This window comes from Panthera uncia, chromosome B1 (genome assembly GCF_023721935.1).
Source record: "Panthera uncia isolate 11264 chromosome B1, Puncia_PCG_1.0, whole genome shotgun sequence".
Lineage (NCBI taxonomy): Eukaryota > Metazoa > Chordata > Mammalia > Carnivora > Felidae > Panthera > Panthera uncia.
In genome coordinates, this window is record NC_064811.1 from 84729909 (window position 1) to 84744760 (window position 14852).

Here is a 14852-nt window from a genome sequence, read left to right on the forward strand (position 1 = left end):
AGGAATTGCATTGAGTCTGTAGATTGCTTTGGGTAGTATGGACATTTTAACATATTAATTCTTCTAATCCCTGAGCCTGGACTTTCACTTATTTGTGTTACCTTTAATTTCTTTCATCAATTCCTTATCGTTTCAGTGTACAGGTCTTTTACCTCCTTGGTTAAATTTGTTCCTAGGTATTTTCTTTCTTTTGATACAATTGCAAGTGGGATTTTCTTTATTTTTGTTTCTGATAGTTTGTTATCAGTGTATAGAAATGCAACAGATTCCTGCAGATTGATTTTGTAGCACTTGTTATAGATTTCACACACTAAACTTAATTTTCCTGTGAGAAATCCATGATTTCTGAACCTGGTCCCAATCTTCCCTGCACCTGTGATTGCAGAATGAGAAATATTAATGGGTAATCCATAGAGAAATCTTTTCTAGTGATTGCCAAGCACTGAAGGGCTGTAGATATTTCCTCCTAAAGTGCCATCTTTTCAAAAAGGAGTAAACAATTACTCTTCTTGAGTATTACTGGAAAAGCAGAAATAAATATATAGAAACTTTCTAGGCTTTTAAAAATGATTCCTATCCACTGCCACCCATAGAGAACAGGGAGAAGATTTAATCAAAGGTTTTAAACCAAGTGGCATTTGCAGTCAATGCAAAGCTCAGGTGCAGGGGGCACTTCTGATTGCAGGTTATAGCCCCAGGTGAGGTAAAAGTTAGTGGACTGAACAGGTATTCATTTTCTTTAAGCTTCACTGTTTCAATTAGAAGTACTTCATGGTAATATTCTTCCTATCTACCATAAATTTCAAGTATTTTTTTACTTTGTTTTGGTCTTTGTTCTTTTTCTTGAAGACAGTAAGGTTTTTAAAGACCCAATCATATAAATATTCATCGTGTCCTGATGGACTAAAATATTTAGATAATTTTCAAAGTTAAAAAAGCAGATATGTTCTAATGATTCTCATTGATCCACCAGCCAAAGCACAAACTTTTCTCAAAGTGCCTGAATGAAAAATTGTTGATAAATTATCAAGAACTTCTATATAAAAGTGCTTAAAATATTTTTCTTTATGGAGGAGATATTTTGTGATACATGATGGAAACTTAAAAATATATTTTATAGTTCTTGATTTCATTTCCCTAGAAAATCCTACTATTATAATACTGGTTTTGTACCTGGATGATAATATACATTTGAAAAGAAAGAACACATGAGAAGATGTATATTTCTTAAAAATGGAGATATTTGAAAAGGGATATATGGTTTTATGATTAATCATATGAATAATAATATTGTGCCAAGTTATTGGGGAAAGATGCATGGAAATACATGTAAATGTGTCATAGAGGCAGAGAAATGAAGGAGGAACACAAAGATAGGAAAATCACACTGCATTATATACAAGCTTGTACATCTACATAATGTATTAATATTTGAAGTCTAAATTATATCAAGTGTTTTTATTGCAACAAAAACATAAGGATTAAACAATTGCTTATGGAGAAAGAGTTCAGACACAAACTTCTAGTTTATTCACAAAGCCAACATTTCAGCAGATTTTCAGTTAATCTGAACATTTGCCACTGCTGACATTGCACAGCGAGTTCTCTTTTAGAAAAATGTGCACATGTTGTATTACTTTATTTGCTCCAGCTGGGTAGCTAAAGGAAGACAATTTTTAGGAAGAAGTTCAGATTAATAGCATAAAATTTGATGTAAATATTAAAACACAGAGAAGGAAATGTGCTATTAAATGATTGATTCACCTTATTTTAATGGAAATTTTCTAGGAATAAGGGGTTTATAGGGTGAATTTGAAAAGCTGAAACTAACTCTTTTTCTCCCTGTGGTTGAGCTGTTGTTGTACTTTGGTTAAATGTCATCACAGGAAATTTTCCACTTATATTTTTTGTTAAATTAATATATAGGAAAAAACAAGCAGCTCTAGGCTTCTTGAAAACTGATTTTATAGTTAATGTATTTCAACTCTAAGTCTTGATAAAATCTACAGCCATCTTAAATGCAAATCACTGATTTATTAAAAGGAGTAAAATGAGAGTTGGGTGTAAATGTCCAGAATTGAATTCTGCATTCAGTTTTAGGTTCTCCATATTGAAAATGATAGAAAATGGCATGAGAAGAGGGAAATACCAATAAGAATCAAGTGCTTGCTAGGTAAAAGGCATGGTGCTAGGCATTAGAATCAAAGAATTTTAATCCCAAAGGGGCCTTCTTCAAACCTCCACAGTCTTCAGTAAACAGGGCCTAATAAAGTTAAAGAGATGTGTCTAAGATCACATGTTGATAGCGCAATAACTAGAATAGAGATCACTGACATCCAAACCCTGCTCTTTCTGGTCAGCCATGGGATCAAGACCATACAAGTGTGGACAACTTATCATGCATATGACACTGTGTTCTTGGCCTTCCTAGTTATTAATTCAGTCATCTAATATTCTGTCTCTATATGTAGACTTATTTATCATGGCCACAGAATTGATATTCATGTTATTTATCAATTCTGAATGAGCTAGTACTAAGAGTAGATCTCTGTGGCATGCGCCTCAAAGCCTCCATTTAGACTGACTTCATTCTTTTCATCAGCACACGTGGAGCATCCAAATTCAATCAATATTAATGCGATTTGCAACAGGGCCATTTTTCTTTACCTGATTTATAAGAATATCACAAGACAAAAAAAAGAATATCACAAGACAGCTTTTTTTTTTTTTTTTCTGATATCAGACCAACTTTATCAATGGTCTTTCCACAATGGGAACTTTTAATAAATCACCTTTGATGAATGAATTAAAGTTGATCAGATATAATTCTTATCATTGGTTTTCATTCTCTATCTAGCCACAATTATTTTTCTTATAGATACATTTAATAATTATAATTAAAGTATTAAGCTATTTTTTATGTCTACCGCATATATCTATTAATAAGTATAATTTATTTTTTCCACCTTGCTGATCACTGAGCTTCTGGAATTTAAGTTGTACATGGTTACTCCAAGATGCTTTGTCATTGCAAAGAATTTAGTATCATTTATAGGGGAATGTCACATTGCCAAAAGTAGTCAATTTATGAGAATACTATGTGAGAGAGATGGATAGCAAGTCTTCTCTGTTTCTAAAGTGAATGAGTTCAAATCGTAGCTGTGTAGATTTAGTTGTAGATAAGATCCTAACTCAAATAAGCATTACAATGGTTTATGAGACAGTATCTCTAGTTTTCTGACTCCTAGAAACTGAAGGAAATGGAACAATATGGACAAAGCTGAAAAAAGTCAAAGTATGTTTGATTTCTTTCACCAAAACATCCTAAATATGAGATGTTAGCACCCCCTACTCATTTCCTCCTTATACTGCATTTGATTTTAATCTAGAATAGCAGTAAGAAAGGGATTCATTAAATTTTAGCTTATGATCAGAGCTATCATTCTAGTATAGATTTTTTAAACTGCAAATGTATTTTAAATCAGCTTGTGAGTTATGCATTTGATATTTAAAAAATTTTTAATGATTATTTATATATATAGAGAGAGTGTGCGCAAGCAGGGGAGGGACAGAAAGTTGGAGATAGAATCTGTACCAGGCTCCAGGCTCTGAGCTGTCATCATCGAGACCAACATGGGACTCGAACACACGAGCCGTGAGATCATGACCTCAGCCAAAGTCAGATGCTTAACTGACTGAGCCACCCAGGTGCCCCTGCACTAGATATTTAAAATCTGACTTTTTATATTCCAACATAAAGAGATGCAGTTTCAGATTTTGGTGTATAATTGTTATGACTTCAAGTAGATTATTTTCATACATGGTATCTTAGCCAGGGTTTTAAAGGTAGCCAAAATCTGTGGCTATATCCACCTGTAAGTAGAATAAAGTAGACCAGGGTCAGTTTTTTCTTCTAGAAACTAAATTATTCTCACACTGGAATGTAAGCATTAGTATAACAAGTTCAGTAAACAGGATAATGTTAGAAAAACATTCTGTCTTAAAACTTTGTAAAAATATTTCAAATTCAATTTTCAATTTGAATATTATAGCAATGTAATGTATGAAATAGTACCCATTTCCTGAAGGAGAGCTTTGGCAAGAATATTAACCAATTACTACAAAAATAATAAAACTAATGAGAGCCAAGACTTTTGGGATTGTGTGGTTTTAATCAATACTTTATAATTTGCTACTATTTGAAAATACTCTTGTTTGAAGTGCCGAGATTCTCAAAGGATACAAAAATGCTGATTCAAAGGGGCACATGCACCCCAATGTTTATCGCAGCACTAACAGTAGCCAGATTATGGAAAGAGCCTAAATGTTCGTTGACTGACGAATGGATAAAGAAGATATATATATAATGGTGTGTGTATAATGGTGTGGTGTATATATATATATATATATATATATATATAATGGAATATTACTTGGCGATCAAACAGAATGAAATCTTGCCATTTGCAACAATGAAGATGGAACTAGAGTGTATAATGCTGAGTGAAGTAAGTCAGAGAAAGATAAATATCATATGATGTCACTCATAATGTGGAATTTAAGAAACAAAACAGGTGAACATAGTGGAAGGGAAGGAAAAATAAGAAGCAAAAGAGAGAGGAAGGCAAACCATAGGAGACTCTTAACCATAGAGAAGAAACTGAGGGTTGCTGGAGGGGTATTGGGTGGGGGGATGGGCTACCTGGGTGATGGGCATTAAGGAGGGCTCTTGTTGGGATCAGCACTGGGTGTTACAGGTAAATAAATCACTAAATTCTACCCCTAAAATCATTACTATACTATATGTTAACTATCTTGGATTTAAATAAAATTAAAAATTAAAAAAAATAAAGTGCCAGAATTCTTAAGTTAATCACTTTATTACATTAAAGGTACATTATTATTTCAATATGCATATTTAAATAGTCTTATATTGAAAGCCAATAGGTATATAACATACAATAATTTAAAATCTAGAACATTTACTATAAATTAAGGATATCTGGTTGTGCAATGAGGTATACAATGTGCTTTGAAGTTGTAAAATACACTTATATAAGAAAGAGTTTGTTAGTGTGATTGTTACCGTTTTTTTGGAAGACTAGTTCTATATATGTGACTCAAATGTCAGACAATCCTTCTAGCGTTTAGTGAGCTTTGTAGAGTCATTGGATTTTAATAGTGATTTTCATTTTCAGCACTCCAGTTTTAATGAGGAAATATTTCCAGAAGTATTAACTTATTTCTTAGGACTAATATTTAGTCTTTTTACCTGGTGTTGGCTAGAACTAGTAGTACTATTTTCAAACTATATATATATATATATATATATATATATATATACACTTAGGTAGGACATATGTAAAGATTGAACAGGGAAGTTAATCTTCAATTATCTGAAAGTTTCATATTAGTTTAATGTTTGGATTGATACATTCTCTTTAACATAGACATAGTAATTTATTTTACTGACTGTTCTTCAGAGAATTTAATCAATGTTTGAAATTGAGCACAATTTCTGCAGATTGAGGGAGAAAGAGAAATGAAAGCAATGTTTCTCAACAGTTGCAAAGATTTCAGTGATTTGACTAAAATTTCTTAAGCTTTCATTTATTCATGTATTTGGGGGTTCCACTACTTATTTATTACCAGGAGGCTGGCTGAGAGTTTCTTATGGAGTTGTTTCCCCCCATGGTCATGATGAATTTGCACTGTTATAACCAATACTCTCTTGTTTAATCTCTGAAATCCAATCTATATTATCAAAGATTTATTCTCCAGAAGATAGCATATAATTAAAAATGCTCATCCAGAGCAGGGTTTATATTTTTGACCTAAGTTCTCATATTAAAATATAAAAATCATATGGGGCGGGGCGCCTGGGTGGCTCAGTCGGTTGAGCGTCCGCCTTCCTCTCAGGTCATGATCTCGTGGTCTGTGAGTTCCAGCCCCACGTTGGGCTCTATGCTGACAGCTCAGAGCCTGGAGCCTGCTTCAGATTTTGTGTCTCCCTCTCTCTGCCCCTCCCCCACTCATGCTCTGTCTCTCTCTGTCAAAAATAAATAAATGTTAAAAAAAAATTTAAAAAAAAATCATATGGGGCACCTGGGTAGCTCATTCGATTGAGCATCTGACTTTCGCTCTGGTCATGATCATGGTTTGTGGGTTTCAGCCCAACATCAGGCTCTGCGCTGACAGCTCAGAGCCTGGAGCCTGCTTTGGATTCTGTATCCCTCTCTCTCTGCCCCTCCCCTGCTCATGCTGTGTCTTTCTCTCTCTCAAAAATAAACATACATTAAAAAAAAATATATGATTACTAGATAAAAAACTATATTCCAAGCCATATCAGACAATATTTTAATTTTGGGTACAAATAAAGAAATTAAGAGGAAAGCCAGCTCAATTTTGAAATTTTAAATTTTTAGACAAAATGAGTATTACTTCTGAGATACTGATGACCATACTAATAAATGCCTGTGAACGAAATCCAAGGACAAGTTGATTTATTATGAGAAGTTCATGGCATGAATGTCATTTTGTATTATTTTAGCCCAGAACACAATCTCAGAGAAATATGCACTGGAGCTTTTAAATGTCTGACTTTCTTAAAATGTTCTAGAAGGGTCACTCTCTCAGTTTGAGTTGATATTCATACTTTGAAATTGAAGAGTAATGAAATAAAAATTAAATATTTATGCCTTACTTTCATCAGGTATATAAGGCCAAAGACAAAAATATTCTTTCTTGCTTTTCCTGTCCCTGGGACTCAAATAAAAAATAAAGAGGAACACTTAGATTAACTTTTCATTTCTTGCTAGAAGATATCACATGTATATGAGAAAAAGAGAACTATAATCAACAAATACTGGGCTTATTTTAATTTGTTTAGGAGTAAACAGGGAAAAAAATGTTAAAAAAGAAAAAAAAAAGATGCCTAAGCCATAAGAAGGAAATGAAAGATGAGAAACTAGGCGAGTAGTACAAAGACAGACATTATTCTGAAATCCGTATCAGTTATTTAATGTGATGAACCTGACGTATAGCTATAAGAAAATAGTACCTGCAAAGAGTATCTTGCAATATGAGCAAGATGTTAGCAAGTGAGGGTTGAAATTACAAAGTAGAAAGAGAAACTATTCATTTAAGGTCACCATGTTGTTGAAATTCTTCTAGTTTTAGAGGCTTTTTTTAAATTTTAAATTTTAATTTTTTTAGATGCTAAAGGCATGATTTAGTTGTTTGTGTACTTCATTTTTAAGGTAATTTTTTGAAAGAGAAATAAATACATAATATTATAGGCTGAAATGACTAAATTAATGTGAACTTCACGCTTACTCTTTTGTTTCCAAATACTAGAGACCATGGTGAAATGTTAACTGAACATAAGTCTTATGTTCTACTATTTACCGATAACAGAGGAAAAACATATCAGTACTAAAATAGAATCAAATTTCTACATTAGATTTTAAAACCTGATTGATCTTTGTTAAGTGAGTGTTTGTAGGTAAGTGGTTTTTAAATTGTTGAGTGTTTTTTAAGGGAAGTGTCCATGTAGTAGGTAGTAGTTCTACATAAATAAGTGAATCGTAAATGGAATAAATAATAATTGGCATAATCAGTATGACTCTTATCTTTGGGAAAGCATTTCTGATTTGCATTAGGAATACATCGACTGAAGAGAGAAAGATGGAATAGATGACTGTAAGATTCTTTTTAACTCCACACATTTGTTTAAAATTTCACATATTGAGTCACATGATAGTAAAAACATCTTAATGAAAAAAATAATCCTAGTAAAATGTCAGTATAATAATCTTTAGAAGCTTTTTGTTTCATGTGAATTGTTCAAAAGTAAGCTTTTTCATGCACCCAATAAGTTGTAGAAGAATATTAATGCGGCTCTCATCTCTTAATCAGACATACATGATGGCTGTGTACAGATGGGGATGAGGGAGGGGAGGGGCGGGTTGGAGGTAGGGGAGGGGCAGGAGGCGTGGGAGAGGGATAGAAAGATGGATATTAGGAAACTATAGCACATACTAAGAGAGATCCTGGGGATAAAGGAAACTGCTGGATGATTAGAGGGCATCCGAGGCATTCTGTTCAATAAAGGACAAAGATAGCTACAGCTGCAGAAATATAATCACTGGGCTTAAAGTGAAATTTCATAAGTTGCAGGTGGAGTAATTGAGAATACTCTATAAAAGGTAAATAAAAGTCCTGTAAGAAAGTGACTATTCCAGACCGATTCTGTACATGGATAGTGCTTCTAGAAGACAAAAAGAAATTAAAAGAAAGAGTTGATAAAAAGAAAGAAAACAAGACAAAAAAATAGGAGGAAAGCATTAAATCATATTATATTAAAATGTCATAACTAGGTTTTTCCCCTCCGATGAGCCGCTTACACAAATGCTGGGTAAAATTATATGAACAGTACCTTTCTTTTAGCCTTTAGCTGCTCATGGTACTTGTCGCAGGTGTCTCCTGGGATCTCTCCTCCCCAAAGAGTAATTCCAACAATGGTGTATGTGACACCCATGACGAGCAATGGAAAACAGTACACCAGTACAATGACAATAATATGGTAGCTGCAAGAAATAAAAACAAACAAACGCAAGCTGAAGATCATACTGAGATGCAATATGTGGGGAACTTTGAATTCATTTTCTTTTAAATCATAACTGAAAATTCCAAAGATTATTTCCACATTTTCTCTGAGTCCTCATTTCACAAATTTATCAAAATATCATGCTCTTGTCTACTATATTTGTCCAAATGCTACCAGCTGATCCTTGCCAATCTTTGATTCATATACAAAAAGTATAGCTGCATTGCAGTGCTAATTTAAACTGCCCATGCTCTCCTTGCCTAGAGGTTCTGGATGAATGCCATTTCTCTGCTTGGTAATTGTTGAGCTAACCTAATTAAATTTATCATCAGAGACGAAAAGATGAGACAGAATAAACAAATCAACTGACAGGTATTTTCTCATATGCAAAATTATTCTATATACCCTTGCAACATCAGTAATATTTGAAATAAATTGTTTTTATCCAAAGAAAAAAATGTAACTAGATATTCTAAACCACACTGGATCCACAAGATATATGACTATAATTTAAAAAATCAGGTAAAGACATTTACATGCATTTCTAATGTCATGACATATTTGATAGCATTATTAATTTGGTAAATAACATTCGGGTCTGTTAGTCACATCTGTTAGTGACATCTGTTAGTGTCAAGATACTATAAATTAGCAAACTAAATTCTACGTTTTTATAGATTTAAGTCAAAATGATAAGGATGTAGGGGCACCTGGCTGGCTCAGTCAGCCAAGAATCTGACTTTTGCTTAGGTCACGATCTCATGGTCAACACAGAGCCCACTTCGGATCCTCTGTCTCCCTCTCTCTCTGTCCCTCCCCCGTCTCTCCCTGTCTCTCAAAAGTAATAAATAAATATTTAAAAAATTGATAAGGATGCAGTTGGGGAGGAATAGAAGGGCAACTGATAATATAACCACACAATTAAAATTTGTATAAAGTTTTGTGTAGTTTCCGCTGTCTTCGGAAGGCTTTAAGGAAATTAAAGAATTCGGTATACTAGTCTTCTCAATACCTGTTTCTTTGTAAAGGGAATCTTAAACCTCCTTGCCTTCCTGTTTCCTGATAGCTTTTTAAGTATTGAGTTACAGTCAGTGGGAAGCGATTCAGTCAACAAATAACTTAATTTTATTATTATGATTACTTTTATTTTGTTATACAGCTAAGATTTATTAATATCAGATAGAATAACAGTATTCAGTTTAATAACTATTTCCTGCTTTTCCTTCAATTAAATACTTCCTAATATTTTTCTTTAAAAATCTGGACTCTGGGAAGTCAGAGAAAAACAAATACCATATGATTTTACTCATATGTAGAATTTAAGAAAAAACCAAATGAGCAAAGGGGAAAAGAGAGAGAGAGAAATTAAAAAACAGACTCTTAATTAAAAAAAACCAAACTGATGGCTATTGGAAGGGAGGTGGGTGAGAAGGGGTGGGTTAAAAAGGTGATGGGGATTAAGCAGTGCACTTCTCATGGTGAGCACCAGATGATGTATGGAATTGTTGAATCATTATATTGTACACCTGAAACTAATATAACAATGTATCTTAACTAACTGGAATTATAATAAAAACTTAAAAACAAATCTGGACTTTGGGTAGAGAAGTTTGATAAAGTGACTGCTTTAAAAAATGACCGTTATATTAAACATCCTATTTCAGCTCATGTCATGATCTTGTGGTTTGCGAGTTCAAGCTCCACGTCCAGCTTTGTGCTGACAACTCAGAGCCTGGAGCTTGCTTTGGATTCTGTCTCCCTCTCTCTCTGCCCCTCCCCTGCTTGTGCTCTGTCTCTCTCTCAAAAATAAATAAACATTAAAAAAATTATAAAAGATTACCATTGTATTTGCATCATTTGTTATTTTTTAAAGAAAAAAATAGGACACTGCATTAGATTTTATTGAATTAAAATTTAAATTATCGGAATAAAAAATGCAAACAGTTGCCCAATTACTTTTTTTCCTTTTGCTTTTCTTAAGATGTGTCCAAAATATGAAATACCAAATTCTATTGTATAACATTCATAATTATTTTCCAACCTAGTGTTTATGTTTCTTTAATGCTAAAACAAAGGAGCACAACCAAGAACCTACCAGAACTGCCTTTCCCTAACCAGGACTTTAAAAGGACAATCAGCACCTTTGGGCTTCAGTTCTTCCTTTCCCATTCTTTTCTCAATTAATAACAACCCTGCTTTCCTTTGTGCATTGCTTTCATCTCCAGGGATTTTATCACTTCCTTCAGGAAACTCTCTAGAGTTACCCCATATAAAATTCATCTCATTTTTCATGTTAGTAACCTTTGTAATTTATAAAACTTATTGACCATACCATATTGTAGTATTTTAAACTTTTTTTTTTTTTAAAGATTTTAAGTGATCTCTACACCCACTGTGGGGCTCAAACTCACAACTCCGAGGTCAAGAGTTACTCTACCAACTAAGCCAACCAGGCACCCATGTATTCTAGTACTTCAATGTGTCTGTTTTCCCAAATAACATATGGACCCTTGAGGGAAATGTTTATGTTTCATTTGCTTAATTGTTGCTCCCAACCTATAGTTCTTTAAGTGTTCAATAAATTGAATTGAAAACCACAGTAGAGAATTAACTTACGTGAAATGTTGTTTAGGACCCTCTGGCCATTGCACGTAGCAAAGAGTACGGCCTGGCATGACTTTAATTTTGGAGTAAAGACACTGAGGGAAGGCAAGTAGAAATGCTAGAATCCAAATACTTCCAATGACGATCTTGGTTGCTGTGGCAGATAGTCTGGGTTTCAAGGGATCAATAATGGCCATATACCTATACAAAAACAAACAAAACCATTTTGTTGGTTCTCTTGCTAGCAGAGTTAAAAATGGAGTTTCAAAGGAGTTATCTGTCTCTGGTAAGCAAGTTAATAAGGATTTTGCTTTGTAGAGGCAGCATGGAATGATAATCATGGCATAGTCTTAGGAATCAGGCATACTGAGGTTCAAATCCTATTCTGTCACTTATTCAAACTTTTTGAACCTCAGCTTTTTTATTTTAAAAATAGAAACAAGAACATTCACCTCATAGGGGTGAAGTCAAGATCAATAGAAATAAGGTAAGTGAAAGGTATTATTTGTGCTGTGCCTTGCACATTATCAGAATTCATAAATGTCTGTTGAATGGAACTGGAAAAGTGCATAGTAAGTGCTTAAAAATATGAGTTCTGTACCTCAAGACCTCCATTTTTCTTCTGTATGTTTAACTTTTTAGAAGAAAATTCTGGAGAACTAATATAGATAAACCTATCTGACAAAAATGAGGAATCCCTTATAAAGGATGTCATCAACAACTCCATCTAAAAATATCGAGACAAGATCAGGATTCAGATAATAATAAATAAGTCAAGTTTGACTGAGGCTATCCCTTGCTGTTACCTCTAAAATTGAATTCATGATTTACCATGAAAATCTTCATAGTGCCTGTGTAACTATGTATAACATAATAGTTATAGAAAAATATATTTGAGACTCTCAAAAACACACATATGATTTTTAGAGAGCAAAGTTTTGGGAAATTGGAAACTTTGAATATGGTAACAAAAATCAAGTTTTATTCACTTGTTAAAATATTAATGATATGTCTGGGAGAAACAATTGACAGCTTCAAATTGGATAATATGCCTAATTGCCAAATTCTGGCTAATAGAGTAGAAAATTAATTTGAAATTATACACAAAATTAATTATATTTTTACATTTCTATCAACAAAACATTGTTGCAATTGTTTTTGCTATTGACAATTATGTGTTTCTCAAATATATTTTGATTTCTGTAAATTTTTCAAAGGCAACAATATAATCAAAGAATGACTATTACTTAAGTCCAAAAACATTTTAATTTTAAGAATAAATATTTCAAGATAAGAATAATTTTTTTTAATTTGCTTATTGCCCTTTGTTTTATGACTATTAGGCAGAATTGGACCTTTAATAGATATATTGGAACTTACCTATGTACTACTCATCATATTAACTTTAGTTGAAATTTACTTAAAGGAAATATCCTTAATTTATTATGTATGACAGCTAATAGGTAAAAATGAATGTTAGGTAAAAAATCATAAAAACAGTACCATAGTTTTGGAAATAAAGTGAACCACACAATGAAAATAAAATGCCTATGTTTGTTTGTTTTTTTTCCAATATATGAAATTTATTGTCAAATTGGTTTCCATACAACACCCAGTGCTCATCCCAAAAGGTGCCCTCCTCAATACCCATCACCCACCCTCCCCTCCCTCCCACCCCCATCAACCTTCAGTTTGTTCTCAGTTTTTAAGAGTCTCTTATGCTTTGAAAATGCCTATGTTTGAAATTGAAAATTGTTTTATAATTTACCTTTTATGCTTATGTTGGTGAATAGTAGCAACATTTCGTGACTGCCAACCATAAGCAGGCAATTTATTATACACATTATATATATTTAACATCCAAAACAGTCTAATCAACCAGATAATATTATTTCTATTTTACAGAAAAAGAAACTGAAGCTTAAATACATTAAGTAGATTGGTCAAAATGACCCAGATGGTAAGAGCTGGAATTCTAAAACAGTTCTGCCAGTCTCCAAAGTCCATATGGATACAGATGAAGACTTTGAATATGGCAGTTCATATAAGGAATTGTGGAAGAGAGAGAAAAATATTCAAGGTAGATGCCGTCCAAAGAATCCTATTTTGCCTCTGAATCTGAAAGCGTTTATGTGCAATATTAAAGACAAGAGTCAAGCATAGAAAGGGAATAATTATAGTTGGTTATTTCTGTTTCCACTGCTGTTGGTTATGATTCACCACAGCATTTCTCTCATTATATTAGCTGGTTGCTTAAGGAGTGTCTAGAGTCAAGCACAGCACTTATCAATAAATTTTGTTGTACTGAACTGAATATTCCTCAACTCTATCATGATATTTTGCTTTTTTGCTTGCCTGGAAGTTTATGAATGCAATTTGGATGTTTAGAGAGTTGATTTTTTTGAGACTGAAAAGAGAATTTGACTGGCATGTGCAGGGTTAAAGTCCTGTATTACTATTACAGCACAGATAATTCAAAATAGTACAAGTTGCTTCTTGATTTTGTTGCTAAGTTACTCTATATTACAGAAATTATTTCCAAACAGGTAGAATATTGTTTTGTTGGAATTATATGAAAACAGTCAATTTATGTTCTCATTAACTAACACTTCAGTGAAGGCAGAAATTTAGGAACTTCAAGCTGACATTTTTGTCATTTTTGGTGTGATCTGTTATTCATTCAACCAAACATTTACTGAATGCCTACTGTGGTATATGAAACAATAGTAAGGAGAAATGACCTTCACAGAGCTCACAGTCTAGTGAAGTAGACAGATAATAACCAAGGAATGTAAAATAAACAAAATTACAAATATGATAAGTGTTAAAAGGCAAGGAATATATAGCCATGTGAATGTATTTACTGGGAAAAACATATTTAGGTTGTGACTCAGTCTCTCCTAAGACAAGTCATTCTGGGTTGAAATTTGGAAAAGTAACTAGGCAAGGTGGCAGAAGAGTAAGGGTTGCCAGGAAGATTTATGGAAGAACAAATGACATGTGAAAAACTCCTGCGTAAATGGTGAGTTTTTATTGGTTGAATTGTGTCCCTCTAAAAAAGGTATGTTTAAGTCCTAAACCCCAATACCACAGAATGTGACTTTAGTTGTAAATGGGGTTTTTATATAGGCAAGTGAGTTAAAATGAGGTCATTAGGGTGGGCCCTAACCCAATATGACTGATTTAAAAGAAATTTGGGAATAGAGAGAAACATATGGAGAATGCCACATGAAGATGGAGGTTTGACTGATGCATCTAAAAGCCAAGGAATGCCAAAGACTTCCAGCAAACCACAGAAAGCTACGAGGAGGCAAGGAAGGATTTTCTTACAGCTTTCTGAGGGAGCATGGCCCTTGTCAATCTCTTGATTTCAGACTTCCAGCTTCCAGAGCTGTTAAGACAGTAAAATCCTCTTGTTTCAAGTCACTCTGTGGCACTTTGGTACAAGAGGCCCAGGAAACCAAAGCGAAGGGTAAGGATGGGGAAAGCATTGTGCACTTGAATAAAGACTACTGTAATGGAAACAGAGTGTGAAGGAGGAAGTGGTCTGAGATAGAGTTGTAGAGCAGGTCGTAGATTTTTTGTCCTATGGCGAAAAATCAAGGTGATCAGTCAAAGGAAGAGAATAATCAGACTTTAG

The 14852-nt window shown here is 33.5% G+C and overlaps 1 protein-coding gene across 1 annotated transcript in view; it reads right to left on the reverse strand.

Moving 5' to 3' along the window:
- TACR3 (tachykinin receptor 3) overlaps positions 1 to 14852 on the reverse strand; it is an 88813-nt gene that overhangs the window by 39148 nt on the left and 34813 nt on the right. The window contains exons 2-3 of the mRNA XM_049630948.1: positions 11225 to 11413; positions 8438 to 8588 (exon numbers count right to left, since the gene is read on the reverse strand). Coding sequence (XP_049486905.1) covers positions 8438 to 8588; positions 11225 to 11413 — 340 coding nt within the window. The remainder of the gene's footprint in view (positions 1 to 8437; positions 8589 to 11224; positions 11414 to 14852) is intronic.